The sequence below is a fragment of the Rhinatrema bivittatum genome, chromosome 2 (assembly GCF_901001135.1).
Source record: "Rhinatrema bivittatum chromosome 2, aRhiBiv1.1, whole genome shotgun sequence".
NCBI lineage: Eukaryota > Metazoa > Chordata > Amphibia > Gymnophiona > Rhinatrematidae > Rhinatrema > Rhinatrema bivittatum.
The window spans coordinates 44,587,428-44,602,006 of NC_042616.1; the positions used below are offsets into that span (position 1 = coordinate 44,587,428).

Sequence of the window (14,579 nt, forward strand, 5' to 3'; positions counted from 1 at the left end):
GGTTTCGGCCCGGGGCGGTCCGGGGGCGTGGCCTTGTCCTCCGGAACCGCCCCCGGGTCGTGTCTAGGCGCGCCAGCGGGCCGCTGGCGCGCGGGGACTTACTTCTCCCTCTGGGAGGCGTAAATCCCCCAACAAAGGTAGGGGGGGGGGGTTTAGACAGGGCCGGGGGGGGTGGGTTAGGTAGAGGAAGGGAGGGGAAGGTGAGGGGAGGGGAGGGCGTTAGCAAAGTCCCTCCGAGGCCGCTCCGATTTCGGAGCGGCCTCGGAGGGAACGGAGGTAGGCTGTGCGGCTCGGCGCGTGCCGGCTACACGAAATCGGTAGCCTTGCGCGCGCCGATCCAGGATTTTAGCAGATACGCGCGGCTCCGCGCATATCTACTAAAATCCAGCGTACTTTTGTTTGCGCCTGATGCGCCTACAAAAGTACGTGAGGGCGCCCTGTATGAAAATCTACCCCTAAGTTAATTTGATTAATAGCAGTTTATGGACTTCTTCTCCAGGAACTTGTCCAAACCTGTTTTAAGCCCAGGTATGCTAACTGCCTTAACCGCATCCTCTGGCAATGAATTCCAGAGCTTAATTGGACATTAAGTGAAAAAATAATTTTCTCCAATTTGTTTTAAATGTGAAACTTGCTAGTCCTTGTATTACCTGAAAGAGTAAATAATGGATTCATATTTGTCCATTTTAGTCCCCTCATGATTTTATAGACCTCTATCATATCCCCCCTCAGCCGCCTCTTCTCCAAGCTGAACACCCCTTTCTATTAGGGAAGCAATTCCATCCCCTTTATCATTATGGTCGCCCTTCTCTGAACCTTTTCCAGTGCAACTATATCTTTTTTTGAGATGCTGCGACCAAAATTGCACACAGTCCACAAGATGCATGGAGCGGTTCAGAGGTACTATGTGACATTCTCCATTTTATTCATCATTCCTTTTCTAATAATTCCTAACATTCTATTTGCTTTTTTTGACTGCTGCAGCACACTGAGCTGATGATTTCAATGTATTATCCACTATGATGCCCAAATCGTTTTTCTGGGTAGTAACTCCTGATTTGGAACCTAACATTGTGTAACTGCAACGTGGATACCTTTTCCCTATGTGCATCACTTTGCACTCATCAAATTTCATCTGCCATTTGAATGCCCAGTCTCACATGGTCCTCCTGCAATTTATCACAACTCTAAATCATTTTGTGTCATCTTCAGATTTGATCAACTCACTCGTCATTCCCCGATCCAGATCATTTATAACTATATTAAAAAGCATCGGTCCAAGGACAGACCCCTAAGGCATTCCACTCTTTACCTTTCTCCACTGAGAAAATTGACCATCCTATTCTCTGTTTCTGAGCTTTTAGCCAGTTTGCAATCCACAAAAGGATATTGCCTTTTGTCCCATGTCTTTTTAATATTCTTTAGAGTCTCACATGGCGGACTTTGTCAAACGCTTTCTGTCTCCAGATACTATGGACAATTTTAAAGATAGGTTACAGATTACTAGTAATAGATCTGAAATTTCATTTTTGAGTTCTTTAAGCACTCTGGGGTGTATACCATCTGGTTTGGGTGATTTTTTACTCTTTGGTTTGTCAATCTGGCCTACTACATTTTCCAGGCTAATAGTCAAAAGATTTTGTTATGAATTTTTGCATCTATGGCCAACTTCTTTTCAAATTCTCTCTTAGCCTGTCTTATCAATGTTTTACATTTAACTTGCTAATACTTATGCTTTTCATATTTTCTTAAGATGGATCCTTCTTCCAATTTTAGAAGGACGTTCTTTTCGCTAAAATAGCCTCTTTCTCCTCGCCTTTTAACCATGTCACCGGTCTTTTGTCCTTCCTTCCATCTTTTTTAATGTGAGGAATACATCTGGACTGTGCTTCTAAAATGGTATTTTTAAATAATGTCCAGCCCTGTTGTACACTCTTAACCTTTCAGGGTTTTTTTCTATTTTCCTCTATTTATCAAAGTCTCTTTATTAAAGTTTAGATTTATTTATTGTCCCCCTTCTAGTCATTAATTCAAATTTGATCATGTTGTGATCACTATTGTCAAATGGCCTCAACACCATTACCTCTCGCACCAAATCCTGCGATCTAAAATGGTTCCATCTTTTATTGGTTCCCGAACCAATTGCACCATGAAGCAGCCATTTAATCCCATCCAGGAACTTTGTCTCTAGCATGTCTTGATGTTACATTTACCCAGTCAATATTGGGGTAATTGAAATCTCCCATTGATACTATTCTGTCAAATTTGTTGCCTTTCCTAATTTCTCTTAGCATTTCATCATCCGTCTGATCATGTGGCCAGGTAGTTGGTAGTATACTCCTATCACTATGCTCTTACCCAACACACACGGGATTTCTACCCCTAAAGATTCTATTATGCATTTAGTTTATTGCAGGATCTTTATCCTGTTGGACTCTGTGCCATCCCAAACATAAAGTGCCACCTGCTCCCCCCTCCCACCAAGTTGAGACACCCTATTATTTCAGTATAATTTGTACCCTGATATAGCACTGTCTCATTGGTTATCCTCCTTCCACCAGGGCTCTGAGATGCCAATTATATCTATCTCTTCATTTGGTGCTGTATACTCTTAATTCTCCCATCTTATTTCTTAAACTTATTTTTTAACTCTTTATTTATGAATTTTTGTGGCATACACAAAATGGTTATTTCTTAGACTTTTGACATAGAGACATTTCAAAGTGTTTTTTATTTGTATTATCAACTTGCTGATCAGTTCACAGAAATAATTTGGAATATTTTAACTCGAGTGGTTCTTTACTTATAGGCACATGGGCTACTTTTGCTTTTATTGGAATCTCTCTGTTAGGATTTCCTAACTCTCCTATTTCATTAGTATCTTTCAAAGATACCTCCCTCTGAACCAAGCGCTGCTTTTTCCCATTGTTCTAGTTTAAATTTTTGTAAAAGGCAGAATATCAAATGTTTATTAATATATAAATAAATCCACATGGCTTTTTCCTCCAGGAGCTTTTAAACCTAGCTATAATAACTGCTTTCACCACATCCAGAAGAATTCTTAGGTGCATAGGGAGAGGAAAGACCAATAGGAAAATTTAGGTTATATTGCCTCTATATAAGTCTCTGGTGAGACCTCATTTGGATTACTTTGTCTAATTCAGGAGACCACAGCTTCAAAAAGATATAAACCAAAAAGAGTCAGTCCAGATGACAGCTACTAAAATGGTCATGAGTCTTCATCATAAAGCATATGGGGGCAGGGTTAAAGATCTAAACATTATAACCTGGAGGAAAGGAGAGATATGATGGGGACATTTATATATCTCCAAGTAATAAATGCCCAAAGGTTGGGTCTATTTCAGTAGAAAGGAGGCTGTGGGATGAGGAGTAATGGGATCAAAGTGAAAGAGGAGTAGTCTCAGGAGTAATCTAAGGAAATATTTCTTTATAGAGAAGGTGATAGATGCATCGAGCAGCCTCCTAATGGAGGTGGTGAAGACAAAAATAGTATCTGAATTCAAGAGAGCATGGGACAAGCTTAGAGGAACTCTAAGGGAGAGGAAGTGACTGTCAAGGTGAACAGGAGACGTTGATGAGCAGATTGCATGGGCCATGTTCTATAGTTCTATGTAACTATAAAAATGAGTGAAGAGGATTCACGTAGCCTTTCTGGGAGGGTTTGTAAGTGAATACAGTTATCTAAGTTTTTAATTTGGGGGAGTCAAACCCAGCATGAGTATAAGAAATCTAATTCTGTGGTCTTACCCCAGGAAGAGGCTCTCTGACTGTCACCCCTGACATTATCTCCCTCATTAATCAAGGGGAGGAGCCGTACATCAGGGATGAGCTGGGATCAGAGGAAAGAGAAACTGGGAAAAGCAGCTGCTCACGTGAGTGCAGTAATAAGAGGGACCGGGGTAAAACTACCGAGATGACAATTTGAAAAATGGAATCCAATTATTTGCCATTTAGATTAAAGGTAGAAGCCTGGCTGTTTGCGAGTAATTAATCTGCTTTTGGAGTCGATTTTAAGCATTAGCAGTACACAGTTTCATTTGTGATGGGCGTGGGTTGGGTTGCTTTTATTTTATTGCTCTTAAGATTTTATGTTGTTGTTTTTTTAATCTTGTTGTACACCACACCGGACAGATCTGGTTAAGCGAGTGAGTGATATAGAAGAAATAAATTCCATTTCATTATTTATTTAAAAAATCTTATATTCTGCAGCTTCTGAAACAAAACATTTAGTATAAATAATGTGTGAAACATATATAGAAACATAGAAATGACGGCAGAAGAAGACCAAACGGCCCATCCAGTCTGCCCAGCAAGCTACGCACTTTATCCATTTTTTTCCCCTTTTTTTCTCTCCCACCTGTTACTATTGGCTTCCAGTACCCTCCAGCCCTAATTCCCCTCCACCCCCACCACCAATTTAGAGAGCAGCGCCGTATCTGCATCCAAGTGACATCCAGCTCAATTAGGGGTAGCAACCGCTGTAACAAGCAGGCCACACCCTTACCCCATACTCTTACCCACCCCTGTTTTTATTTTTTTGTTTGTTTTTTTGTTTTTTTGGAGATGGCAGCCTTCCATCCTTCCGCTCCGTGAAGGTGGAACACCAACCACTGGCCACTGGCATCCCGCTCCGTGAATGCCTCTGTGGCTACTGCCGCTCCGTGCAGTGTTTTGCTGCCTCCTCTTTATTCACGCCCTCTAGACTTGATGGATCCACAGTGTTTATCCCACGCCCTTTTGAAGTCGTTCACAGTTTTAGACTTCACCACTTCCTCCGGAAGGGCATTCCAGGCATCCACCACCCTTTCTGTGAAGAAATACTTCCTGACATTGGTTCTTAGTCTTCCTCCCTGGAGCCTCAGCTCGTGACCTCTGGTTCTGCTGATTTTTTTCTGACGGAAAAGGTTTGTCGTTGTCTTTGGATTGTTAAAGTTTTTCAAGTATCTGAAAGTCTGAATCATATCACCCCTGCTCCTCCTTTCCTCCAGGGAGTACATATTTAGATTGTTCAATCTCTCCTCGTATGTCATCCGATGAAGACCCTCCACCTTCCTGGTCGCCCTTCTCTGTACCGCTTCCATCTTGTCCTTGTCTCTTTGTAGATACGGTCTCCAGAACTGAACACAGTACTCCAGGTGAGGCCTCACCAAGGACCTGTACAAGGGGATAATCACTTCCCTTTTCTTACTCGATATTCCTCTCTCTATGCAGCCCAGCATTCTTCTGGCTTTTGCTATCACCTTGTCGCATTGTTTCGCAGACTTCATATCGTTAGACACTATCACCCCAAGGTCTCTCTCCTGCTCCGTGCACATCAGCCCTTCTCCCCCCATCGAATACAGTTCATTTGGATTTCCACTCCCCATATGCATGACTCTGCACTTCTTGGCATTGAATCTCAGCTGCCATATCTTCGACCACTCTTCCAGCTTCCTTAAATCCCGTCTCATTCTCTCCACTCCTTCCGGCGTGTCCACTCTGTTGCAGATCTTAGTGTCATCCGCAAAAAGACAAACCTTACCTTCTATCCCGTCCGCTATGTCGCTCACAAATATATTGAACAGGACCAGTCCCAACACCGATCCTTGTGGTACACCACATAAAACCTCCCTCTCTTCAGAGAGAGCTCCATTTACCATCACACATTGTCTTCTGTCCATCAACCAGTTTGCAATCCAGGTCACCACCTCAGCACTCACTCCTAAGCTTCTCATTTTATTCACCAGTCTCCTGTGCGGGACCGTATCAAAAGCTTTGCTGAAATCCAAGTAGATGACATTGAGTGCTCTTCCTTGATCCAATTCCTTGGTTACCCAATCAAAAAAGTCAATCAGATTTGTCTGACAGGATCTTCCCCTGGTGAATCCATGCTGCCTCTGGTCCAGCAATTCTCCCGACTGTAGATAGTTCACTATTCTCTCTTTCAACAGTGACGCCATTACTTTTCCCACCACTGAAGTGAGGCTAACCGGTCTGTAGTTACCAGCCTCCTCTCTGTTCCCACTATTGTGAAGCGGAACCACCACAGCTCTTCTCCAATCACTCGGCACCACTCCTGTTTCTAGGGATCTATTGAACAGGTCACACAGCGGACCCGCCAGCACATCTCTGAGTTCCCTCAGTATCCTGGGATGAACCTCATCAGGTCCCATGGCTTTGTCTACTTTCAGTTTCCCCAGCTCTTCCCATACATTTTCTACTGTAAATGGAGTTACATCTACTCCACTCCCCTCCAGTATCTTGTTAACTAGGGACGGTCCTTCTCCAGGGTCCTCCTTAGTGAACACAGAACAGAAGTATTTGTTTAATATTTCTGCTATTTCTTCGTCTCTCTCCACACATTGATCCTTTCCATCTTTCAATTTCACTATACTACTTTGAACTTTTCTCTTTTCACTGATGTATCTGAAAAATGTTTTGTCACCTCTCTTTACTTCCTTGGCAATCCTCTCTTTTGCTTGACTTTTTGCTCTCTTGATTAATTTCTTTGTCTCCCTCAGTTCTACCAGATATTCTTCTTTGTGCTCCTCTCTTTGGGATCTTTTGTATTTCTTGAACGCTGTTCTTTTAGCCTTTATTTTGTCAGCCACCTCCTTTGAGAACCAGATAGGTTTCATTTTTCTTTTGCTTTTCTTTACTTTTCTAACATATAGATTAGTTGACTTGGCAATTGCTCCTTTTAGATTGGTCCACTGTTGATCCACATCTCTCACATTCTCCCAGCCTTTTAGTTCTTCCTCCAGGTACTTCCCCATTTCATCAAAGTTTGTGTTTTTGAACTGCAGAACTCGGGTTTTTGTGCTTCTTTTCCGTATCTTTTTTGTGATATTAAACCATACCGTTTGATGATCACTGGTGCTGAGGTGGGCGCCCACCTGGACATCAGAGATGTTATCTCCATTAGTGAGCACTAAGTCAAGTATTGCTCCTTCTCTTGTGGGTTCCATAACCATTTGTTTGAACAAAGCTACTTGCAGGGCATCCACTATTTCTCTACTATTATTAGATTCTGCAGATGGGATTCTCCAGTCTACATCTGGCATATTAAAGTCTCCAACGATCACCACTTCTCCCTTCTTTCCTATCCTGTGGATGTCATTAACCAGATCTCTGTCCAGCTCATCTTTTTGGTTTGGAGGCCTGTAAACCACTCCAATAAAAATGGATGTCCCATCTTTTTTTAGGTTGGCCCATAGTGCTTCTTCATTGCCCCATCTTCCTTGCAGCTCCGATGCTTGGATATTGTTTCTGACATAAAGAGCCACTCCTCCCCCTTTCCTGTCCTCTCTGTCTTTCCTTAACAAGTTATAGCCCGGTATTGCCGTATCCCAGTCATGAGATTCCGTAAACCACGTTTCCGTGACAGCAACAACGTCCAAGTCCGCCTCCACCATTAGGGCTTGCAGCTCTGGGATTTTATTGCCCAAACTACGAGCATTTGTGCTCATAGCTTTCCAGCTTTCTTCATTCAGGTTACTGCTGTTTCTGGACTCCTTTTGTGACCTCTTTAGTTGAGTTTTGTTATCCACTTTTCCCTTTGCCTTTGTGCAAGGGAAAGGATTAGTGCCTCTGATGGCAGAGTCATCCATCACAGTGAGCCTTTTCCTTTGGTTTCTGATCTGGAATTTCTGTATGCATTGGGGTTTTTCTCTCTGTGCTTAGAAGTAGGGCATTATATTTGCCAAAACTAGTGCACTGTCTGTTAAAAAGAAGCACAACTGAAATAGAAATTTGGGAGTGCTGTAGTCAGTTTTACCTGTTCCAGCCATTAGTTCAAAGCAGACCCTTCCTCCTCAGCCAGTGTTTGTGGGGGAGGCAGTAATTGGATTAAAGTAGCCAGAGTCTCATGTGCTTTGGGAACTGAATCACTTTGGAGCTGGGATCTTCATGATAACACAAGATTCAATAGCATAAATAAACAACAATAAAACTGCAAGTATTAATAAAATAAAGAGGTAAATAATTCAATCCAGCATCACTTAAATGCCTCAGTCAAAAAAAAAAGGGGCTTTAACTTTTTCTTAATAAATAAGGAGCAGCTGGGAACTGCAGAGACCCTTTCACAAACTCCTCTGGGGATCTCTTTAATCACTTACTTTAGGTAAGACATATATGGAAGGGTTTTTTGGGTTTTTTTACTATTATGCAAACGGGGAATATGCTCATAATCAGTTTTTGTCTAATAAATAGTCTACGGTATCATCATGTCCCACCCATTTCCACCACGTAATATTTCAAAGAGTCTATTTTTTGCTACGTTTTCTATTTGCAATTAAAATGCTTATAGTCTCTATATGGCAGTGTATCCAGATTCAGCAAAAACGTTGCACCAATGTATGAGTGATTATGGGGAGTCATCCCCATATGCATATAACCCCAGTCTTGCACCAATTACACTGACTGCTGGTGAGTGATAGAATACATTTTAAAATGTTGGTTCTATTGTTTAAAGTATTGCATTTTGAAGATTACTCACTCTCTAAGTTAGTTCAATCTTATGGTAACACTCGATTTTTATGCTTGATGGAACAAAATCTTTTAAGGGAACCAAATTTTAAGGATTATTAAGTGTCAGGAAATGCAAAATAGAGCTTTTTCTATTAAAGGACCAAAGATGTGTAATATAAGGACTTAAGGAAAATGGAGGAGTTAACATTTTCTAGGAAATGTTTAAAAATGAATCTTTTTAAACAACCACATTTTTAAATGTGTATAAAAATTGTATAATTGTTTATGATATGTTCATTGTTTTATGTAATGCCTTTTAGCAAGTTTCTTCTTGTTCTATGTAAACCGGTTTGATTTGCATCTAATGTAGGAAGATCGGTATATAAAAACCAAAAATAAATAAATAAATAAATGATATGATAAAGATTGCTTATGTTGATGCTGTAAGCCACACAGATCAACACTACTGGATGTTGTGGATTATAAATGTGACAAATAAATAACTACTTATCTTCCTTGAATATGTAGCTCAAGAAGTAGCATATAATCCAACATTCCCAATAAAAAGCACCCGACCTGGGCCGTGCTTCGAAATGTCATCTTCTTCAGAGGTCCATTACTCTTCTTCCCTGCTTCTGGTGTTTGCTTCTGAAGTCTCATTCTTCTTCCACTACTGGAAGTGATGTAAATAGCAGCAGAGAAGAAGAATGGTAGATGATGGTACCATAGACAATTTATTAGACTGTAACTGATTATTGTTGTGATGTGGACCTTGGGCTGGGAGGAGCCCTGCAGGTTCTCACTGCAGGCAGGCAGACCTAGACGAAGCAGAGACCAGTCTGGAGCTTCTCCCATACCAGCCCTAGTTCCCCTCAGGTTGAGCCTTTGGGTGCCGGGGCTGGCAGGACTTAGGCAAGGGTCTCTGAAGAAGGCTAGTGATGTGGTCCAAGGGCAGGCTGTGGTCAGAGGAAGGCAGCGGTTGGGCGTAACGAGAGTCTGGGGAAGGATCAGTAGCAAGCAGCGATCAGGCATAATGAGAGTCCAGGCAAGGGTCAGTGGCAGGCAACGATCAGGTATAACGAGAGTCCAGGCAAAGGTCAAAATCAGGTATTCATCCGAGGAAGAGGATGCAAGCTGGTAGGTGAAGCAGGAGCAGGTAGGGTAGACGAAGGATGGATAAGCAACATGCACTACTGTTGCTGAGGCAGAGTGTGTTGGGCTACCCTTAAATAGGGCAAAGATTGTGATGTCTTTCGAGCCATGGTTACTTTAAGAGGCCTGACAACCTGCGTATGTGCGCCTAGGGGTTCAGGAAGAGAGTAGGAGTTGGTGGCATCCTGCCACGTAGCATTCAGTGGCCTCTTGCCGCAAGAAGAGTCAGAGGCATCCTGCCATGCCAAGGACAGTGGCAACCGGCCAGAGCGCACTGGCCGCAAAGATAAGAGTGGCAGCTCATGGGGGCAGCTTGCAAGCCATCAAACGCAACAAATATGAGTATGTTCCTCCTGTTTCCATAATATTTAAAAAAAAAAACCTTTGAGTATATGGTCTTACCTAAGTGATTTTTCTTGGTTACATTGTTTTTTTCACTTAGTTGGTGATCTTGTATGTAGTGGATCTCTTTAATCACCTACACAGTTTTCTGTTAGAGACACCAGTCAGGCTGGCTGCTTCCAAACTCAGACACCCAAAGCCTTAAGGTCATTGGATGTGTCCTAAAGCATATAGCATTGGTCCCACACAGACTGAACAAATCCATGATTATACAATTTGTTCTTCTAAACAGAGAGCCTCATACATCACTGTATTAGTGAGTAAGAGGGCAGGAATTGCTTTAGCAGCCTGTCCTGATTACTGTGCCATGGTTAGAGGATCTGCAGGGAATTCCCTCCATTATTAACAAGGTAATTTTTAGAAGCCTTTTATCTGGGTAAATACAGATTTTCTTGGAGAAAAGGTCTTTTTGAAAATTGTCTGCCCTGCACACAGCTAAAAGTAGAAGCATTGCTCTACCACACAGATACTTTTAATCATAATGTGCAGAGGATTTCCAAGGGTGGGGATAGGTCAGGAGAAGTAATGATTGCTTTTAGTTTTGCTTTTTCAAAACTGTGTATTGTTTCATAGACAAATTATGTACAGAAAAACCAGTACACATCTCTTTAGGAACATTTTTCTGGCTCCATTTTCAATGGGAAAGTAATACTAATATTTTGTAATACTAATATTTTGTGGACTTTTCATCAAAACACAGTTTTGAAAATTGCCCAGTTACTGAAAATCCTTTATTCCCTGCTGAGCTGACTTTCAGGTACATCAGATCCTTTCACTTCTCTAGAGGCTCTTATTCTATATCTACAGCAAATATATTAATACCTGGTGTTTACTTTTTTTTATCTAGAAAACAATGATTCCAGAAAGAATAATCACTGGAAGCTCAGTGAGAATCTGGAAGGGAACAAGATGCTATCAGAAAGAGATGGAGAGGATACTTGTTCATGTTCTGACTGGGGAAGAAATTTCAGGAATGATTATAACTCAGAAAATATGCCAAAGAATTATTCTCTGTGTAACCAAAATATCAGTCATATCTCACACAAAGGGAAAGATCAGAGTATCCAGACAGCAGAACAAAGATGTTTATGTGATATATGTGGAATATTCCTCAGGGAACCTGTAACTCTGAAATCACAGCAGAGAATTGACACCGAAGAGAGACCATCTACAAATACAGACTCTGAGAAGACTTTCAATCAGAAGGAAGAACTATATAAAGAAGAGAAAATCCACACAGGAGAGATGCCTTTTACCTGTTCTAAATCTGTCAAAAGTTTCAGTAGGAAGGGAGTTGACGTCCAACACCTGAAAAGTTATAAAGGAAAGAAAAATGTTTTCTTTAATAAATATGCTTCAAGCTTTTTTCAGAAGGCAGACCTGACAACACACCAGAAAATCTGCACAGATGAAAGACAAACTCATTTAGAAACACTATTGCAACAGAAACCATTTTCATGCTCTGAGTGTGGTAAAAGCTTCAGAGATAAATGGCATCTCACAACACACCAGAAAATTCATACTGGTGAGAAACCATTTGCATGTTCTGAATGTGAAAAAAGTTTCAAAGATAAATGGAATCTCGCAGTACACCAGAAAAGACACACGGATGAAAAACCCTACTCATGTTCTGAATGTGGTAAAAGCTATAAATATAAAAGATACCTCAAAGTACACCAGAACACCCACACTGGAGAGAAACCACTCCCGTGTTCTGAGTGTGATAAAAGCTTCAGTGATAAATGGCATCTTGCAGCTCACCAGAAAAGACACACAGATGAGAGACCATTTTCATGTTCAGTGTGTGGTAAAAATTTCAAAGATAAAAGATATCTTACAGCACACCAGAAAAACCACACTGGTGAGAAACGATTTTCATGTTCTGACTGTGGTAAAAGCTTCAATGATAAATGGCATCTCACAGCACACCAGAAAATCCACTCGGATGAGAAACCATTTTCCTGTTCTGAGTGTGGTAAATGCTTCAACAGTAAATGGCATCTCTCAGCACACCAGAAAATTCACTCTAATGAGAAACCGTTTTCCTGTTCTGAGTGTGAAAAAAGTTTCAGGTGTAAGATAAGTCTCACAACCCACCAGAAAATCCACACTGGTGAGAGACCATTTTCATGCTCTGAGTGTGATAAAAGCTTCAGGTGTAAGATAAGTCTCACAACGCACCAGAAAATTCATACTGGTGAGAGACCATTTTCCTGCCCTGAGTGTGATAAAAGCTTCAGGTGTAAGATAAGCCTTATAACCCATCAGAACTTCCATAGTGGGGAAAGACCATTTTCATGTACTGAGTGCAGTAAAGAATTCATGGGAAAGGCATCCTTCCAAAAACATCAGAAAATCCACATTAATGAGAGACCATTTTCATGTTCTCAATGTAGTAAAAGCTTCAGGCTGAAATTACGTCTCACACTGCATCAGAAAACCCACAGCATGGACAGACCATTTTCATGTACTGAATGTGGTAAAAGCTTCAAGGAAAAGTTAGGCCTTACACTGCATCAGAAAATTCACACTGGTGACAGACCGTTTTTGTGTACTGAATGTGGTAAAAGCTTTAGGGAGGAATTAGGCCTCAAACGACATCAGAAAATCCACACAGGTGAGAAAAAATTTTCATGTTCTGAATGTGGTAAAAGCTTCCGGGAGAGATCAGGCCTCAAACGACATCAGATTATCCACACAGGTGAGAGACCATTTTCGTGTACTGAATGTGGTAAAAGCTTCAGTCATAAGGTGACTCTCACAAGACATGAAAAAATCCATATGGATGAGAGACGATTTTCATGTTCTAAGTGTGAAGAAAGATTCATCTACAAGAAAAGCCTCACAATCCACAAAAAAATACATGCTTCTGAGAGACCATTTTCATTTAAAGAATGAAGTAAAAGCTTCATTCATAGGAATAGCCCCATAGTTCATCAGAAAATTCACACTGCAGAGAGATGATGATTGTTATCATGCAATAAAAGCTTTCACTATAATATAAGCTTTACAACCCACCAGAAATATTACTTTATTAGGATTACTGCAATCCTTTCAAATAATATGGAACTCTGGAGCGCTCATTTTAACGGGATTCACGTTTTCACTGTATTCCACCCATTCTTTATATTTTACATTGGCTGCCTGTAAAATGGAGGATTCATTTTAATATAGTAACAAAGTAATGATGGCAGATAGACCAAATGATTTATCCAGTCTGCCCAGCAAGCATGGTAACAACTGTTGCTCTGTGTAGGTTATCCCCATGCTTTCTGTTAAAGGTAGTAACTGCTGTTTTGTGCAAGTTACTCCTAAGCTTTCTGTTAAAGGTCATAACTGCTGCTCTGTGCACTTTAAAGCTTTAAGCAATGAAGCTCCTTTGTTTATCAGTTCCCTTTTAAAAATCTATTGTCCTTCTAGAACCCTCTGTTCTACAGGAAGATGTCTATTCCTTATTCCAAATCCAGACTAGTAGAGACAAGTGATAGATTATTTCCCACCAGAGCACCTCTCTTATGGAATCAGGTACTACAACTAGAAGTGTTTCTATTTTCAGAAGCAGTTGGGATGAATTAAACCAGGAATTACTTTTGATTTGTTACAAAAACTATGTCTTTTCTTGTTCCTGTATTGTATTGTTTTATGATGCTGTTTGTCTTTCAGTATGTTTGTCTTATTTATGGATGAAATTTTATGTGAACTGCTTAGGACATGGGATAATGTGGCATAAAATGTTTTTAAATAAATACAGTTAAACGCTGGTGAGAGACCGTTTTCATGTACCGAGTGTGGTAAAAGCTTCAGTCGGTAGACATTTCTTACAGCAGAGCAGAAAATTCCTTCTGATGAGAGACCCTTTAAATGTTAAAAAAAAAAACAACACGAGAGACCCCAAGATGGCGGCATGCTGAACGTTGGGGAAGGCTGAGTGTTTCCAGCTCCGTAGAATTTTTTCTTTAAAAAAAAAAAATGCCTCCAAAAAGAAAAGGGAAAAATACGAGTTTTCCCTGCTGTTTCTTTACCTTCACCGGCGGTACAGCTGGAAATCACAAAATTTCTCAACTCTTCAACAAAAGAACCAAGGAATGAGGATCCCAATGTGCCAGACGAGGAGGGAGCTTTGTTTGTGCCTGCGGAGGAGTTGTCCTTGAGCCCCGATCTAAGGCAAGCACCGACACAGAGGATCGGGGAGGTGTTGCAGCCCGGACCGCTAAACGGGGGCATTGCTTCCGGACCAAGTGCAGACGGAATATCGACGCCCGCGGCTTCTGCAGAAGCTGGACAGATCGAAACGGGGGAGTCCGGGACTTGGATTAGCGGTGGAACAGCAGGTACTGGGCTGGAACTGGGCACAATTAGGGTTGATGCCTCTGGAGGTTCGCTGCCACCTTCCAGTGGGGGAACTCCCGTTTTTGTGCCTCTGGTAGTCCCTGAAAGGCCTCAAGTGGTCACTCTTGCAGTATTATGGGACATGATGGCTGGAATGATTTCTGCTCTAAATGTTCTTAATACTAAAATGGAGCATTCAGTACACAGAATGTATCATCAAATTCTCA

At 41.3% G+C, this 14,579-nt stretch overlaps 1 protein-coding gene across 6 annotated transcripts in view; it reads left to right on the forward strand.

The window, feature by feature from the left end:
* Nucleotides 1–14,579, forward strand: part of LOC115085947 (oocyte zinc finger protein XlCOF6-like) — a 1,095,473-nt gene that overhangs the window by 486,485 nt on the left and 594,409 nt on the right. Inside the window, exon 3 of one of the 6 annotated variants that reach the window (XM_029592504.1) lies at nt 10,871–13,784. The exons of the other annotated variants lie outside the window; for them this stretch is intronic. Coding sequence (XP_029448364.1) covers nt 10,871–12,921 — 2,051 coding nt within the window. The 3' untranslated portion in view covers nt 12,922–13,784. Of the gene's footprint in view, nt 1–10,870; nt 13,785–14,579 lie in introns of those variants that run through there. 6 annotated transcript variants of the gene reach the window in all.